The sequence below is a fragment of the Coregonus clupeaformis genome, chromosome 40 (genome assembly GCF_020615455.1).
Source record: "Coregonus clupeaformis isolate EN_2021a chromosome 40, ASM2061545v1, whole genome shotgun sequence".
Classification (NCBI taxonomy): domain Eukaryota; kingdom Metazoa; phylum Chordata; class Actinopteri; order Salmoniformes; family Salmonidae; genus Coregonus; species Coregonus clupeaformis.
The window spans coordinates 13,386,048-13,402,466 of NC_059231.1; the positions used below are offsets into that span (position 1 = coordinate 13,386,048).

A 16,419-nucleotide genomic window follows, 5' to 3' on the forward strand; every position below is an offset into this window, starting at 1 on the left:
TAACTATGTACTCTAACTTGATCAATTACCTGAAATGGCTTCTTGGTAGCTAGTTATGAGTTTGGGAACTTATCTGGTATAGCTAAAGCTGACTTAATAAAATTACTAGGTTGCTAGTAGTATTACAGAGAGAGAGAAAAATATATTTACAGTATATATATACAGTACCAGTCAAACGTTTGGACACACCTACTCATTCAAGGGTTTTTGTCTTTATTTTTACTATTTTCTACATTGTAGAATAATAGTGAAGACATCATAACTATGAAATAACACATATGGAATCATGTAGTAACCAAAAAAGTGTTAAAGAAATCAAAATATATTTTATATTTGAGATTCTGCAAATAGCCACCCTTTGCCTTGATGACAGCTTTGCACACTCTTGGTATTCTCTCAACCAGCTTCACCTGGAATGCTTTTCCAACAGTCTTGAAGGAGTTCCTACATATTCTGAGTACTTGTTGGCTGCTTTTCCTTCACTCTGCGGTCCAACTCATCCCAAGCTATCTCAATTGGGTTGAGGGCGGGTGATTGTGGAGGCCAGGTCATCTGATGCAGCACTCCATCACTCTCCTTCTTGGTCAAATAGCCCTTACACAGCCTGGAGGTGTGTTGGGTCATTGTCCTGTTGAAAAACAAATGATAGTCCCACTAAGCGCAAACCAGATGGGATGGCGTATCGCTGCAGAATTCTGTGGTAGCCATGCTGGTTAAGTGTGCCTTGAATTGTAAATAAATCACTGACAGTGTCACCAGCAAAGCACCATCACACCTCCTCCTCCATGCTTCACGGTGGGAACCACACATGCGGAGATCATCCGTTCACCTACTCTGCGTCTCACAAAGACAAGGCAGTTGGAACCAGAAATCTCAAATTTGGACTCATCAGACCAAAGGACAGATTTCCACCGGTCTAATATCCATTGCTCGTGTTTCTTGGCCAAAGCAAGTCTCTTCTTCTTATTGTTGTCCTTTAGTAGTGGTTTCTTTGCAGCAATTCAACCATGATGGCCTGATTCACGCAGTTTCCTCTGAACAGTTGATGTTGAGATGTGTCTGTTACTTGAACTCTGTGAAGCATTTATTTAAGCATTCCTGAGGCTGGTAACTCTAATTAACTTATCCTCTTCCTTTCCTGTGGCGGTCCTCATGAGAGCCAGTTTCATCATAGCCCTTGATGTTTTTTGCGACTCTTGACATTTTCCGGATTGACTTAAAGTAATAATGGACTGTCGTTTCTCTTTGCTTATTTGAGCTGTTCTTGCCATAATATGGACTTGGTCTTTTACCAAATAAGGCTATCTTCTGTATACCAACCCTACCTTGTCACAACACAACTGATTGTCTCAAACATATTAAGAAGGAAAGAAATTCCACAAATTAACTTTTAACAAGGCACACCTGTTAATTGAAATGCATTCCAGGTGACTACCTCATGAAGCTGGTTGTGAGAATGCCAAGAGTGTGCAAAGCTGTCATCAAGGCAAAGGGTGGCTACTTTGAAGAATCTGAAATATAAAATATATTTTGATTTCTTTTGGTTACTACATGATTCCATATGTGTTATTTCATAGTTATGATGTCTTCACTATTATTCTACAATGTAGAAAATAGTAAAAATAAAGAAAAACCATGGAATGAGTAGGTGTGTCCAAACCTTTGACTGGTACTGTATATATATATATCTTTTTTTTTTAAGAGGACAAATCTGAGGGTCACATTCCCCTGTGCCCCCTATGGGCATGACGCCTCTGGTGTTAAAAGGTGTTAAGTGTCTAAAAGAAAATAAGTAATTTTCTAAAATGGTTGCCATTGTTTGTCTCTCAGGTGCTCCTGCTATTGACCTGGAGGAGTTCATGGAGGTTGAACAAGGAGCTGATATCAGCATCAAGGCGAAGATCAGGGGCTGTCCGTTCCCCACTCTCACCTGGCTCAAGGCTCCAGCCCACAAGGGTGAAGACAAGATTGAGGTTGCATATGATGAGCACATCAACAAGATTGTGTCTGATGATAGCTGTGTACTGCTGATCCAGCAGGGCAAGCGCTCAGATACAGGCCTCTACACTATCACAGCCAGTAACAGCCTAGGAAAGGCCTCCAAGGAGATGAGACTCAACGTCTTGGGTAAACTTCTTCTTTACATTTGAGTCATTTAGCAGATGCTCTTATCCAGACTGACCTACATAATAAACATGTTGAATTTCAACGGTGTTATCATATTTTCACAGCCAAGAAAATCAACAAATTACATTATTAAAAGTTTTCATTTCACTTAACAAATGGTATCGCTTCCTTTCTTCAGGACGTCCTGGACCACCATCCGGTCCAGTGAAGTTTGAGGAGGTCGATGCTGAGAAGATCACCCTGTCATGGCTGCCACCTAAGGATGACGGTGGCTCCAAGGTGACCAACTACGTCATTGAGAGGCGTGTAGCCAACAGGAAGACATGGATCCCTGTGACCAACGAACCCAAGGAGCGTATCTGGACGGTGGAGGGCCTGATGGAAGGGCATGAGTATGTGTTCCGAATTTGTGCTCAGAACAAATACGGAGTTGGAGAGCCTCTGGATAGTGAACCTGAAGAAGCCAGGAAACTCTATGGTAAGTATAGAGAGCAAAATATCATGTTTTCATAAAAGGATTTGCATCAGTCAATCAGTCAATCACATGTATGTAGAAAGCATTTATTTCATTAGTAGTTGTCACAAAGTGCTTTACAGTGATCATTCACATCATAATACACAAGTCTGATGAAAAACCTGAAAATGTTGAAGTGAAGTTTAACAGAGTTCGTGTTTGTTTGTTTTTTCTAAAGCTGTTCCTGGCCAATGCGAAAAGCCAACCATTTCAGCCGTTGACCATGATTCCATGATGGTCAACTGGGAAGAGCCAGAAGACGATGGAGGCAGTCCAGTGATTGGCTATTGGCTGGAGCGTAAGGAAACCACCTCTAAGCGCTGGAACAGGGTGACGCGCGACCCCATCCGGGTCATGCCTCTCGAGGTGTCCCATAATGTGACTGGACTCATTGAGGGGTCACAGTACCTCTTCCGGGTCACAGCTATCAACGCAGCAGGATGTGGACCTCCTAGCGCGTGCACCGACCCCATCTTCGCCAGAGATCCTATCTGTAAGTATTGTACGATGCACACTCGACGTCCCAACTGCCACTTACCAATATTCCACATTAAAAAATCTATTTGTGTGCATTCTCCCGGAACCAGTCTTGTAGTAGCTATCAAACATGGGCAGTGCACTCAGGGAGTGACACAGATGCAAACTCCGATAGACAGGGAGAAAGTTGTAAAAAGAAAACAACATCTCTCCATTTCTGCACAAAATATGTGCAAGTATATCGGTCACCAGTGATTTCATCAGCTGATTTGGCTTGTTGTAGACTGCCTGCTGCTAGCTAGCTGTGGTTAGCTTCAATTTAGTTTCATATGAAGTGGCTGGCTCAGGCTAAGCTAGCTAGATAGCTAGCTAGCTAATGGACAAGTTGTCGTGTACATTTTGAAATGTCAGAAATACCACTCCTTCAAGCACTAAAGTCCTTTGCTAGATGTGCGACTAAGACCAGCTCTGCAATTATTTTTTATTATTTTTAAGATTTCTTGATTTATGTTGACTTATTCAGACTATTTTAGAGATTTACTTGATTGACTTGTGAATCCGCATATCAAGTGATTGAGTCTTCCCACTGGGCACACACTGGTTGAATCAACCTTGTTTCCACGTCATTTCAATGAAATTACATTGAACCAACGTGGAATAGACATTGAATTGACATCTGTGCCCAGTGGGTTCGAAGTGTTCGGTTTGAGATTCAGCCATTGTTTGAAGTACAATAGACCAACATAGCTACTGTATTAGGTCAAAGCTGTGTGCTGGAAAACCTTGATTAACGCATGGGTGGAGTAGTCATTGTGGTGCTCATGTGAATAGCTTTTTCGGCTTCAGACCAATGCCTACTTCTCACTTAAAACTTAGTTTTTGTTTTTAATGGTTATTGCACAGATTTTTCAACCATATTTCAGTGTTTTAAACATGGTTTGTATTTTATTGTGTAGCTGTCCCTGGACCTCCAACACCAAAGGTCACAGACTGGACCAAGTCATCAGTGGATCTGGTCTGGATCCCACCCCTGAAGGATGGTGGATCTAAGATCACGGGATATATTGTTGAATACTCAGAGGATGGAACAGACAAATGGGTTAAAGTAAGTATAATGATCGTTTTTGTAATTTGAATGTTTTTTTCCAAATACGGTAACCTGTATGTGCACAAGTTTTACATAACATATGTTTTTGTTTCAGGCTAAAGACAAGGAGCACAGAAGCACCAAGTTGGTCGTTACTGGATTGAAGACAGGTGGATTCTACAAGTTTAGAGTGACAGCGTTGAATGCTGCAGGCCCCAGCGAACCCGGTGAAGTTCCAGACGCTATTAAGGTTGAAGACAGGACAAGTGAGTTAACTTCTTAAATTAATCCTTCTTGAAATTATGATCTCTTGTTTTAGGATAAATAGATTGATTAATAGATTAATCATTATCCTCTATTCATACTTCATTGAAATGTACCTACCGACAAACCAATGTCCTCTTCCTGCTTTCTTTATTGACCTGTTTATATCCATATATGATAATATCATGGTTTTAAATTCTTCATCTGTTCCCCGAAATTGTGATCTAGTTGATCTGTTTGGGATAAATTGAATGATAATATGATGTTTTTATGCCTATCACAGTTGCTCCTGAGGTTGACCTTGATGCCACAGTGAAGGAAAGGATGGTAGTCCATGCCGGTGGTGTGATCCGCATCCTGGCCTTCGTGTCTGGCCAGCCTGCTCCAGAGATCAAATGGAGCCGCGATGACGGTGTTCTACCACCAGAAGGTGTAGTTGAGACCACCGCCATTAGCTCATCGCTGGTCATCAAGCCCTGCACCAGAAGACACCAAGGAGTCTATACTCTGACTGCTGCCAACTCAGGAGGAGAAAAGAAGAGGTCTATCATTGTTGATGTCCTGGGTAAGAATGTAGAAATTACTGGAAAGAATCAATAAGTAAGATAGGAACTCATACACATGCAGAACCAGGACGACACTTAAAAAAGTGTATGTGATACTCAAGCTTAGATACTTAAATTGTAATGTGGAAAAACACTCTTGTGTCCACAAGTTATTATCTCTTGTACACAACTTATTTAGTTTTTCTCTGCTGTCCCTGTAGCAGCTCCATAACAACCATGCATGTTACCACAAATAGAACAGACGTCTCACAGTCTTTCATGTTCTTCCTCAGATGTCCCTGGTCCAGTTGGCGTACCCTTCACCGCAGAGAACCTCACTAGTGACTCCTGCAAGCTGTCCTGGTTCTGTGCTGAGGATGATGGTGGTTCTGCCATCACCAACTACGTCATTGAGAAGCGCGAGGCGGAGAGGAAGGCCTGGACTGCCCTGTCCTACACAGTCACCAGACACACTGCCGTGGCCCACGGGCTGCAGAACGGAAAGGCTTACTTCTTTAGAATTGCAGCTGAGAACTCCATTGGAGTTGGACCCTTCGCTAACACTGCATGTGAAATCATCATAAAGGATCCCATCAGTAAGTCTGGTCTACATACATAACTATATCTAGATGACTTTTTCTTGGCCTGAGGTGGTCAAGCGGTCTAAGCCGCTGCCTCTCATGCACATGTACAGTACATTGTACCACTGCCAGTATGGGTTCTTTCAGCACTCCCTAAAAATAAAAAAAAGATAATTACTTTTTTTTCATTTTCTGTAAATAAATACATGTCCTTTCTTATTATGACATTTAAAAAATGTTATGTGATGTGATAATGACTCATCTTATTGTGTTGTGTTACCCAGCCGTTCCAGACCGCCCAGAGGAACTTGAAGTAACAGCGGTTCATAGAGACTACATTAGCTTAACATGGAAACCTCCTGCGTCTGACGGAGGGTCAGAGGTCACCAAGTACATCCTGGAGGCCCGTATGATCGGCAAGGACAAGTTCACACGGCTGACCAAGGAGAAACTGATGGAGAGGAGATACACCTACGACGGTCTGAGAGATGGGGACACCTATGAGTTCAGAGTTAGCGCTGTGAATGAAATTGGGCCCAGCAAGCCATCGTTCTGCACCAAACCAATCACCTGCAAAGATGAACTTGGTGAGATGGTCGTCGTTTTCTACTTTACCAAATCACTTTGATTAAACTTGATTGTAGAATACCAAAAACAGAGGATGTTTTGAATTGAAATCTTTGCTAATGGCAGTTAGTAATGATATTAAATGTATTTTTTTCAGAACCCCCAACCATTGAGCTTGACTTCCGTGACAAGATCATCATCCGTGTTGGGGAGAGCCTGGCTCTCCAGGGTCGCTACACCGGAAAGCCCTCTCCATCTATCATGTGGTACAGAGATGACGAAGAGCTGAAGGCAGATCAGCACATCAAGTTCAAGAACTCACTGACCACCATGACTTTAGGCCTTATGAAAGCTAAGCGCGAGCACAGCGGCAGATACTGCGTGCTGGTTGAAAACAGCACCGGCTCTCGTAAGGGCATTTGCAATGTAACCATTGTAGGTAAGTTGTCATTCAGTCAAGCTGAAAATCTCCCATCAATGGCCCCTAATATTATTTGTTTACTTAATGTAAAAAAAAAAAAATCATAGCTTAGCAACCAAAGTTAAGGTTTTGAACCAAAGTGACCAAACCTTTATCATAAATTATGAACCAAAGTGACCAACACATTATGGTTTCCTTTCCAGATCGCCCCACACCGCCAGTGGGTCCAGTCATCTTTGATGAAGTTCACAGAGAGTTTATGGTGATCTCCTGGAAACCTCCTCTTGATTCTGGCGGAGTGGACGTGTCCAACTACATCATTGACCAGAGAGACGTCAACAGTGATGTCTGGAGGACTGTAACATCTGCTTCGACGAAGTTGACATGCAAAATCCCCAGGTTGATTGAGGGAAAAGAGTACATCATGAGAATCTGTGCCGAGAACATGTACGGAATCAGTGACCCACTGGATTCAGAGGAGATGAGAGCCAAAGATCTCTTTAGTACGTAATCACTGCAATAGATTGTCATTATTTAGGTTTTGTCTCAAATGGCACCTTATTCCCTACATAGTGCACTACTTTTGACCAGAACCCTATGGGCCTTGGCCTATACAGAGAATAGGGTGCCATTTGGGACAACAACATGATTTACTTTTTTTTTTTTGTCCACTTGAGTGCCATCGTTGCTGTTCCTAATGTGACTTGTTATCCTGTATTTTACAGGAGTGCCTGAGGCACCAGAGATGCCCAACGTGAGGGAGGTGTACGCTGACAACTGCCTTGTGCTTTGGAGCAGACCTCGTGATGGCGGCAAGCCCATCACTAACTACATCTTGGAGAAGAAGGAGCCAGCTGCAAAGAGATGGTCTCGTGCCACCAGAGAACCCCTCTACCCAGCTACTCAATTCAGGGTGCTTGACCTTATAGAAGGCTGTCAATATCAATTCCGGGTTATGGCAGAGAATGAAATCGGCACTGGTGACCCTAGTCCCCCATCAAACACAATTCTTGCCAAAGATCCAATTGGTAAGTCTATTAACTATTTAAAAAAGCCTGATAAGCTATTTGGTCTATTGTAAATTATTTATATGAAGTTAGGATTGGTAACTGATGTATTTACTCTCTGTATAGTTCCTCCCAGCCCCCCTGTACTGCCAGAGGCAATCGACAAGACCAAGGATACCGTAAGCCTGAAATGGCAGCTACCTCGCCATGATGGCAAAGGCAAAATCTTTGGTTACCTTGTTGAGTACCAGAAGGTTGGTGCAGTAGAATGGTCAAATGGAAATGAGACTCCTGAAGAGTGTCCAGAATGCAACTATGTTCTAAAGGGCCTGGAAGACGGAGCAGAGTACAACATCAGGGTCTTCACTGTGAATGCTGCTGGACCCTCTGAGCCTGCCCCTTGTAAGCAAACAGTGAAAGTACATGACAGACTGGGTAAGTAGTTCATTTTATATTTATTATTAACTTCATATCAATGTGGAAATGATCATCAATAATTCTATGTACAACTTGTACAATAATATATTATGTTTTATCCCTATACAGAGAAACCAGAGTTGCTGCTTGATGCCAATATGTCCCGTGACCATCTTGCGATGGTAGGAACTAATATCACTCTCAGTTCAGTGATCAAGGGCATGCCACCTCCCACTGTAGTATGGCAGAAGAATGGAGAAGAGGTTCCCGCAGATCGTTGTACCATTGCAGCCACTGCCACTGGCAGCAAACTTGTTATGCTCAACTGTGTCCGCTCAGACAGCGGCAACTACACACTCACTATTGAAAATGCAGCTGGAAAGAAGTCCGCTACATGCGCAGTGCTCACCTTAGGTATGTTACATTTAACTGAGAACAATTAATACGAAGTTTGTTTATTTGAGAAAAATCCCAACAAAAAGTTGCTCTAATTATGCATAGTCAACACAAAATTCAATGTACTGTTTGCTGTTGATTTTAGGCTTGTTTGTTGGGACATATAATTGATTTCAATAAGTAAAAAAGGAACATGTTGTGTTGATTTAATTGATTAATATTTGCATGTTTATCTAGATAAACCCGGACCTCCTCGGGATCTGAAAATCTCTGAGATCACCAGTGAGTCAGCCTACCTGACCTGGAAGGTTCCTGAGGATGATGGAGGGGCTGTCATCTCTCACTACGTTGTGGAAAAGAAAGACGTGGCGGCTGAGAAATGGGTGCCAGTCGCTGCATCAAACAAGAAGCCTAGTCTGATGGCTCTGTATCTTATGGAAGGCATCCAGTATCTGTTCCGTGTTGCTGCTGAGAACCAGTTTGGCAGAAGTGCCTACATCATTACTAAGACGCCGATCAAGGCTGTTGATCCTCTTTGTGAGTACTGATGATAATAAGAATGGAATAGAATGTAATACCCTTACGGAAAAACCACATGAATTTCACGTGATCACATGTGAAGTGTTCCAAAATCATGTTTTCACGTGATCACGTGATCTAATGTGATAACATGTGACAACGTGTAAAGCAACATGTGATAACATGAAAGTACACCTTCATTTTTTTAATCACATGTGAAATTTTCCAAAAACACATGTTTTCACATGAGAAATTTCACGTGAAATCATATGATTTTCCACATGTGAAATCATGTGTTTTTTCTGTAAGGGATAAAATAGATTAGAATGTTATTGCCCATCGGAGAATGGTAGAAAAATATTTGCCATCCTCGGATGGATAATACAATTATATTCTATAAGTGTTTGAACACTTCAGTGACAATTTCCCAAATGTTTATCAACCATCTATTACTATTCATCGTTTGATTTTCAAAATGTAAATGATTTTCAGATCCACCCGGTCCACCAAAGAATCTGCATCACATCGACATAGACAAGACTGAAGTCTGGCTCCAATGGGATTGGCCAGACCGCGACGGAGGAAGTGAAATCACTGGATTCATCGTTGAACACCAGGAGGGAGAGGGAAAAGACTGGGTCACCTTCAAGACTGTCACTAATCCTCATAGCCATGTCACTGGACTGGAGGAGGGAAAGACATACAGGTTCCGTGTGAAGTCCCAGAATGCTGTTGACGTGAGCCGTCCAGACACCAGTGTCCCTGTAACCTGCCAGGAGAAACTCTGTAAGACTTATTTTATCAATAATAATAATAAATAATTGACTGGATTTATAAAGAGCTTTTCTAGACGCTCAAAGCGCTTACATATTAAGGGGGAAACTTAATCCTTCACCAATTATCATATCTTTAGTAAATGATGACAGCCCACCTGCCTCAAAGTCTAACATTGACACCTTATGTTTTATTTTTCAGTGCCACCAACAATTTCAGTGGATGTGAAGCTTATTGAGGGTCTGATTGTCAAGGCTGGAAGCACTATCGTACTCCCAGCAGTCATGAAAGGAATTCCCACTCCCACAGCCAAGTGGGTGAGTGACGGAAAGGAACTGGCAACAAAGGGCAACGTCAAGATTGACACTGAGGGCATGAACACATCTCTCACCATCACTGGGTGTGTCAGAGGTGACACTGGAGAGTATCTCCTCACCGTGGCAAACCCTGCTGGAAGCAAGACTGTTGCTCTGCACGTCACTGTGCTCGATGTCCCAGGTGCCCCCATTGGCCCTATCAACATCCTTGAAGTTACCCCTGACCACATGGTCATCAACTGGAGACCACCTAAAGATGATGGTGGCACTCCATTGACGTGTTATATTGTTGAGAAAAAGGATACCAAAAAGGCCTGGGAACCATGGTCAGTTGTGTGCTCAGGATGCACTGGTACAAAGGCAAAAATTTCTCGATTGGAGAAAGGTCGTGAATATATTCTGCGTGTCCGTGCAGAAAACAAGGTGGGAATTGGTGCTGGACTTGAGAGTCCTCCCACTATTGCCAAACATATGTTTGATCCACCTGGCCCACCAGGCCAGCCAACCTGCTCTGATATCACAGAGAATGCTGTGACCATAGAATGGACTCTGCCCGAATTTGATGGTGGCAGTCCAGTCAGTGGCTATGTAGTAGAGCGCAGAGAAATGACAGGGAAATGGATCCGTGTCAACAAGACACCTGTATTGGATCTCCGATACAGAGCATCCGGTCTGTTCGAGAACAACAGCTACGAGTTCAGAATCTTTGCTGAGAACGTTGCTGGCGTCAGTGAGCCCTCTCCTGTATCAGATCCTGTGAAGTGCACTCGTCCTATTACTAGGCCAGGACCCCCATTAAACCCTAAACTGAGGGACTGGAGCAAGTCATATGCTGACTTGGTGTGGACCAAGCCAACAAGAGATGGAGGCAGCCCCATCTTAGGTTATATAGTTGAATGTCAGAAATCAAGCAGCGCCAAATGGGAGAAAGTCCATAAGGATCTCATCCCGATGTGCGCATTTAGAGCAATGGGACTTACTGAGGGCATGGAATACAGGTTCCGCATTAGCGCTTCCAATATTATTGGAGATGGAAAACCTACAGAGCTCTCAGAAACAGTCCTTGCCAAGGACATTCTGGTTCCCCCAGAGCTGACAGTTGATGTTGCTTGCCGTGACCTTCTGACAGTTAGGGTGGGACAGAGTATCAACCTTGTTACTAGAGTTAAAGGTAGACCAGATCCTGATATCACTTGGTCTAAGGATGCCAAGATTTTAGGCATAGACAAGCGTACTGAGATGAACAACAACTACCCTCTGGTTGAGCTGGTGATTTCAGACGCAGTAAGGCAAGACTACGGAAAGTATGCTATCCTTGCTAAAAACAGCAGTGGTCAAGCACAGGCTACCATTATTGTGAATGTGCTTGACACTCCAGGCGTCTGTCAGAATCTGAAGACCACTTATGTGACAAAAGAATCCTGCATGGTTTCCTGGGAGAACCCAGAGGATAATGGAGGAACTGAAATAACACAGTACATTATTGAGTGCCGTCAACCTAGTCAAAGGAATTGGACAGTGGTATCAAATGATTGCACCAAACGCCTTATGAAGGCACCACTCCAGGAGGGTTGTGAATACTTCTTCCGTGTGAGTGCAGAGAACAAAATTGGTGCTGGACCTTCAACAGAGACCAAAACAGCCATCCTTGCTGTTGATCCCATTGAGAAGCCTGGTGATCCTATTGACTTCATTATATCTGAGATCGGCAAGACATTCGTCTTCCTGAAATGGAAGAGGCCAGACTATGATGGTGGCAGCCGTAACCTGGGCTACAATGTTGAAAAGAAACCTAAAGTGGCAGAGGAATGGGAGAGACTGCACAAGGGTGCAATTAAGGAAACTTACTTCATGGCAGACAAGTGCATTGAAAACGAAATTTACCAGTTCAGGGTACAGACAAAGAATGAAGGAGGTGAGAGCAACTGGGTGACAACTGCTGAGGTTGAGGTTAAAGAACAGTTAGTGGTGCCAGAGATCAAGATGAAGTTGCAATGGACTCTAGTGGTTAACGCTGGGGACGCCATTCCAATTGAAGCTGATGTCAAGGGAAAACCAGCTCCGGAAGTCAAGTGGACAAAGGAGAATGACACAGGGGACATCACCAAGAGCCCAAGGCTCCAAATAGAAGCAGGTGTAGAGTTCTCTAAATTCCTGTTGACAAACTCAAGGCGTGGAGATACTGGAAAATATAACATCACTGCTACCAATAGTGCTGGAACAGCCACTGGATGGGCGAATGTGTGTGTGCTTGATAGACCTGGTCCTATCAGCAACCTAGTTGTAGATGGTGTTACAGTGGATAGGTGCATGTTGACATGGGATATGCCAAAGGATGATGGTGGATGTGAAATTTATAACTACATCATAGAGAAGTGTGAGAAGAAGAGAATGGTGTGGTCCATACATTCTTCTGCTGTGATCACCAACTCTGCTAAAGTAACCCGCCTTGTAGAAGGAAATGAATATATATTCAGAGTGCGTGCAGAAAACAAGATGGGGGCAGGTCCTGCAGTGGAGAGCACACCGATTGTGGCAAGGACCGAATTCAGTAAACCTGGCATTCCAGAAGCACCAGAAGTTTTCAAGATCTCCAAGGAGGAGATGACCGTTACATGGAACCCTCCTGAGAATAACGGTGGAAAGGAAATCTCTGGTTATATTCTGGAGAAAAAAGAAGAATTTGCCGTACGATGGTCTCCTTGCACAAAGCACTCCATTGATTCGACCCAACTGACTGTCACCGGTTTGCTGCGTGATCATGAATATCAGTTCCGCGTCAGGGCTGAGAATGAAATCGGATTTGGTGAACCAAGCAAACCCTCAAGATCACTCGCCGCCAGAGATTCTCTTGGTATGTACAGTATAGCAGTTCTAAATATTATAAAATCATACATTCACTTTGCATATCCAAAGTATCTGTGTTAATATGCAGTTTGTTTATTTTGTTTTGACATTTTCAGATGTCCCAGCCCCTCCAACGAATCTGAAGGTTGGTGACAGTACAAGGACCTCGGTAACACTGAAGTGGACAAAGCCTGTTTCTGATGGTGGAGCTCCTATCATTGGTTATGTGGTGGAAATTAGGATTAAGGGCAACAAGGATGCGGCCTGGAAGAGGTGTAATGTCGCAGCCCAGCTGATTGTGTGTGAATTCACCGTTTCCAGTCTGGATGATCATGAATGGTATGAATTCCGCGTTTCTGCACAAAATCAATGCGGTATGAGCTTAACGGCGGATCTTACGATGCCCGTGCAACCGAAGGATATCCTTGGTGAGTCCTAAAATACATTTACATTTTACATTCAAATTTTTTGTCATTTAGCAGACGCGCTTATCCCAAGCGACTTAGTCAGTGAATAGTAAATAGTACTACCGTTTTTTTAATGTGGCATATTTCAGTTTAATGACATTGTGTGAAAGATCATTAGTGTATCATCACACTAATACATCTATCTACACCTTCTTCGACCAACAGAGGCACCTGAAATTGACATGGATGCTAGTCTGAAGGAGGGTCTGACAGTCAGGGCCGGATGTCCCATCCGACTGGTGGCAACCATCAAGGGAAGACCAGCTCCCAAAGTCTCCTGGAGAAGAATGGGCATCGATAACGTTGTCAGGAAGGGCCATGTGGACATCATTGACACAATGACCTTCCTGGTTATCCCTGAAAGTACACGGGATGATTCAGGCAAATACTCCCTGACCCTGTCCAGCCCAGCTGGGGAGAAGGCAGTGTTTGTCAATGTCAAAGTACTGGGTAAGTTGTGTGTTTTCTCTCATCTCAGAACTACTGCATTGCTCTATTGCTGCTTGCAGTTTGAATATCTGGCCATCATTTTATAATATGTTGTACTCCATAAAAATGTCAATGTAATTATACGTTTATTCCCCTCAACAGATACCCCAGGGCCTGTAGTGGGTCTGGATGCCACAGATATTAAACAGACGTCCGCCAAACTGGCATGGTCACAACCTGAGAACAATGGTGGCAGTGCAGTCACCCATTACATTATTGAGAAGCGTGAAATTGACCGCAAGACCTGGGGACCAGTCGCAAACAATATTGAACAGACTGAAACCAACGTCAAGAAACTTGTTTCAGGCACAGAGTATTTCTTTAGAGTCACAGCTGTGAATGAATATGGTCCTGGAGTTGCGAAGGTCTCACCAAAGTCCTACATGGCATCTGATCCTGTCAGTAAGTACCCTTTTGTTTGACCTCTTCATTCATGATCTAATGATCATTCATTAGATGCACTAGATGCCTAGCCTTCAATTATTTAAGTCTGAATGTTGACGAAATTTTGCTGGCTATCTTCTCCTCAGGCAAACCTGAACCATGCCCGCAGATTGATGTATTGGAAATTACAAAGAACAGTGCACTTCTGGGATGGCTGAAACCATTGGGTGATGGAGGAGCTAAGATAGATGGTTATATAGTTGAATACCTGGGGCTGATCCCACCCAAACCAGAACCAGAACCAGTTGAACCAGCAGAACCAGTAGAAGGAGAGGAAGCTGCTCCTCCTCCTGTACCTGCACCTGTGGTGGTTGAAGAACCAGAGGAAGAGGAAGAGAAGCCAGAACCACAATGGATGGCATACACAACTGTTAAACATTTAACCCTTTCAGTTAGTGGACTCAAGGAGGGTATGAAGTACAGATTCCGGGTGGCCGCAAGAAATATCATGGGTCGCAGTTCGTACACTGAAACTAGGGACGCTTATGAGATCAAGGAACAGATGCGTACGTAATATTTTTTTTTGCAATCAATGTTATTCACAACATATCCACACATAATAGAATAGTGATTTTTGTGTGTGATTAGGAATTTTCTTTCATCAAATCTGTAAATTAACAAAAAATCTATTTTTGTTTGGTTTTCAGTGGAACCCAAGATCATGATGGCCGAGGCTGTGTCTGCCAAAGCAGGAGCTAAACTCAGGGTGGAAGCTCTTGTGTCTGGAAAGCCAGCACCAACCTGCACATGGATGCGAGGAGAGGACAATGTCGTTTCCTCTAGTCGTCTTGCTGTGCACAAATCTGCAAACATGTGTGTGCTCATCATCAAAGACGTGTCCAGAACCGACAGTGGACTATACAGTCTGGTTGCTGAGAACAGCTGTGCTAAAGTAGATCAGCATATTAAAATCATCATCAGAGGTTTGTATCTTAATTGCATAAAATCATTAGTCAGTTCTATTTTCAAACTATTGTAATGAAAACTGTGCTAGATGTGAATGCTGATAACGACTGTATGTTAATGTTTCAGATATCCCCGGAGCGCCTGAGCCGCCATTTGAGATCAGTGACATTGACGCTGATGCCTGCACACTCTCTTGGAAAGCACCAATTGAAGATGGCGGAAGCCATATTACAAACTACGTAGTGGAGAAGTGTGACGTGATCAGAGGCGACTGGGTAAACGCTGTATCGTCCTGTGGCAAGACTGGCTGCAGACTGGGAAAGCTCATCCCTGGAAAGGAATACATCTTCCGTGTCCGTTCTGAGAATCGCTATGGAATCTCAGACCCCCTTACATCAGACAGGATGATTGCCAAATTCCCCTTCGGTGGGTTTCACACAAAAACCTACTAAAACTCTGTTGTATTGTTGTATCGTCACTTAATCTAAAACGTGTTTTTATTTGATGTGTTTTTATCAATAGATGTCCCCAGTGAGCCTTTAAACTGCCACATCACCAAGATCAACAAGGACTGTATGTTTGTGGCCTGGGACAGACCTGAGAGCGATGGTGGCAGCCCTGTTACTGGCTTCTACATTGAACGCAAAGAGAGGAACAGCCTCCTTTGGGTCAAGGCTAACGACTCGGTTGTCAGATCAACGGAATATCCCTGCGCAGGCCTTATTGAGGGCTTGGAATACAACTTCAGAGTATCTGCCATCAATCGTGCTGGACAGAGTAAGCCAAGCAAGAAGTCTGACTTCGTCACAGCAAGGACACCAGTTGGTATGTGTATTTTTAATTCCTCTTTTCCTATTTTGATACCTAAATTGTACGACTTCTTCCGCAAACATTGTGTACTTGATTTATTCCTGCACAGACACACCAGGCAAACCAGAGGTTCTTGATGTTACCAAGAATGCAGTCACCTTGGTCTGGACTAGACCAAAGAATGACGGTGGAAGCAAGATCATTGGATATTATGTTGAGGCCCTGAGGCTCCCTGGAGACAAATGGGTCCGTTGCAACACCAGCAGTCAGAATGTACCCAGAGAAGAGTACACTGCAACTGGACTGGAGGAAGACATGGAGTACCAGTTCAGAGTCATCGCAAAGACCGCTGTCAACATGAGCCGGGCATCAGACATCACAGACCCAGTTCTGGTCTCTGCAGAGAAGGGTAGGAATATTGCATTGACATTGTTAGCTCTAAA

General features: G+C 43.5%; 1 protein-coding gene across 1 annotated transcript in view; it reads left to right on the top strand.

Moving 5' to 3' along the window:
• ttn.1 (titin, tandem duplicate 1) overlaps nt 1-16,419 on the top strand; it is a 170,851-nt gene that overhangs the window by 96,518 nt on the left and 57,914 nt on the right. Inside the window, exons 137-160 of the mRNA XM_045212083.1 lie at nt 1,831-2,127; nt 2,306-2,605; nt 2,820-3,134; nt 4,075-4,223; nt 4,321-4,471; nt 4,753-5,034; nt 5,308-5,610; nt 5,880-6,182; nt 6,320-6,601; nt 6,787-7,086; nt 7,309-7,611; nt 7,717-8,025; nt 8,137-8,421; nt 8,641-8,940; nt 9,415-9,708; nt 9,898-12,867; nt 12,977-13,288; nt 13,493-13,777; nt 13,919-14,218; nt 14,347-14,766; nt 14,908-15,183; nt 15,293-15,592; nt 15,689-15,991; nt 16,086-16,385. Coding sequence (XP_045068018.1) covers nt 1,831-2,127; nt 2,306-2,605; nt 2,820-3,134; nt 4,075-4,223; nt 4,321-4,471; nt 4,753-5,034; nt 5,308-5,610; nt 5,880-6,182; nt 6,320-6,601; nt 6,787-7,086; nt 7,309-7,611; nt 7,717-8,025; nt 8,137-8,421; nt 8,641-8,940; nt 9,415-9,708; nt 9,898-12,867; nt 12,977-13,288; nt 13,493-13,777; nt 13,919-14,218; nt 14,347-14,766; nt 14,908-15,183; nt 15,293-15,592; nt 15,689-15,991; nt 16,086-16,385 — 9,639 coding nt within the window. The remainder of the gene's footprint in view (nt 1-1,830; nt 2,128-2,305; nt 2,606-2,819; nt 3,135-4,074; nt 4,224-4,320; nt 4,472-4,752; nt 5,035-5,307; nt 5,611-5,879; nt 6,183-6,319; nt 6,602-6,786; nt 7,087-7,308; nt 7,612-7,716; nt 8,026-8,136; nt 8,422-8,640; nt 8,941-9,414; nt 9,709-9,897; nt 12,868-12,976; nt 13,289-13,492; nt 13,778-13,918; nt 14,219-14,346; nt 14,767-14,907; nt 15,184-15,292; nt 15,593-15,688; nt 15,992-16,085; nt 16,386-16,419) is intronic.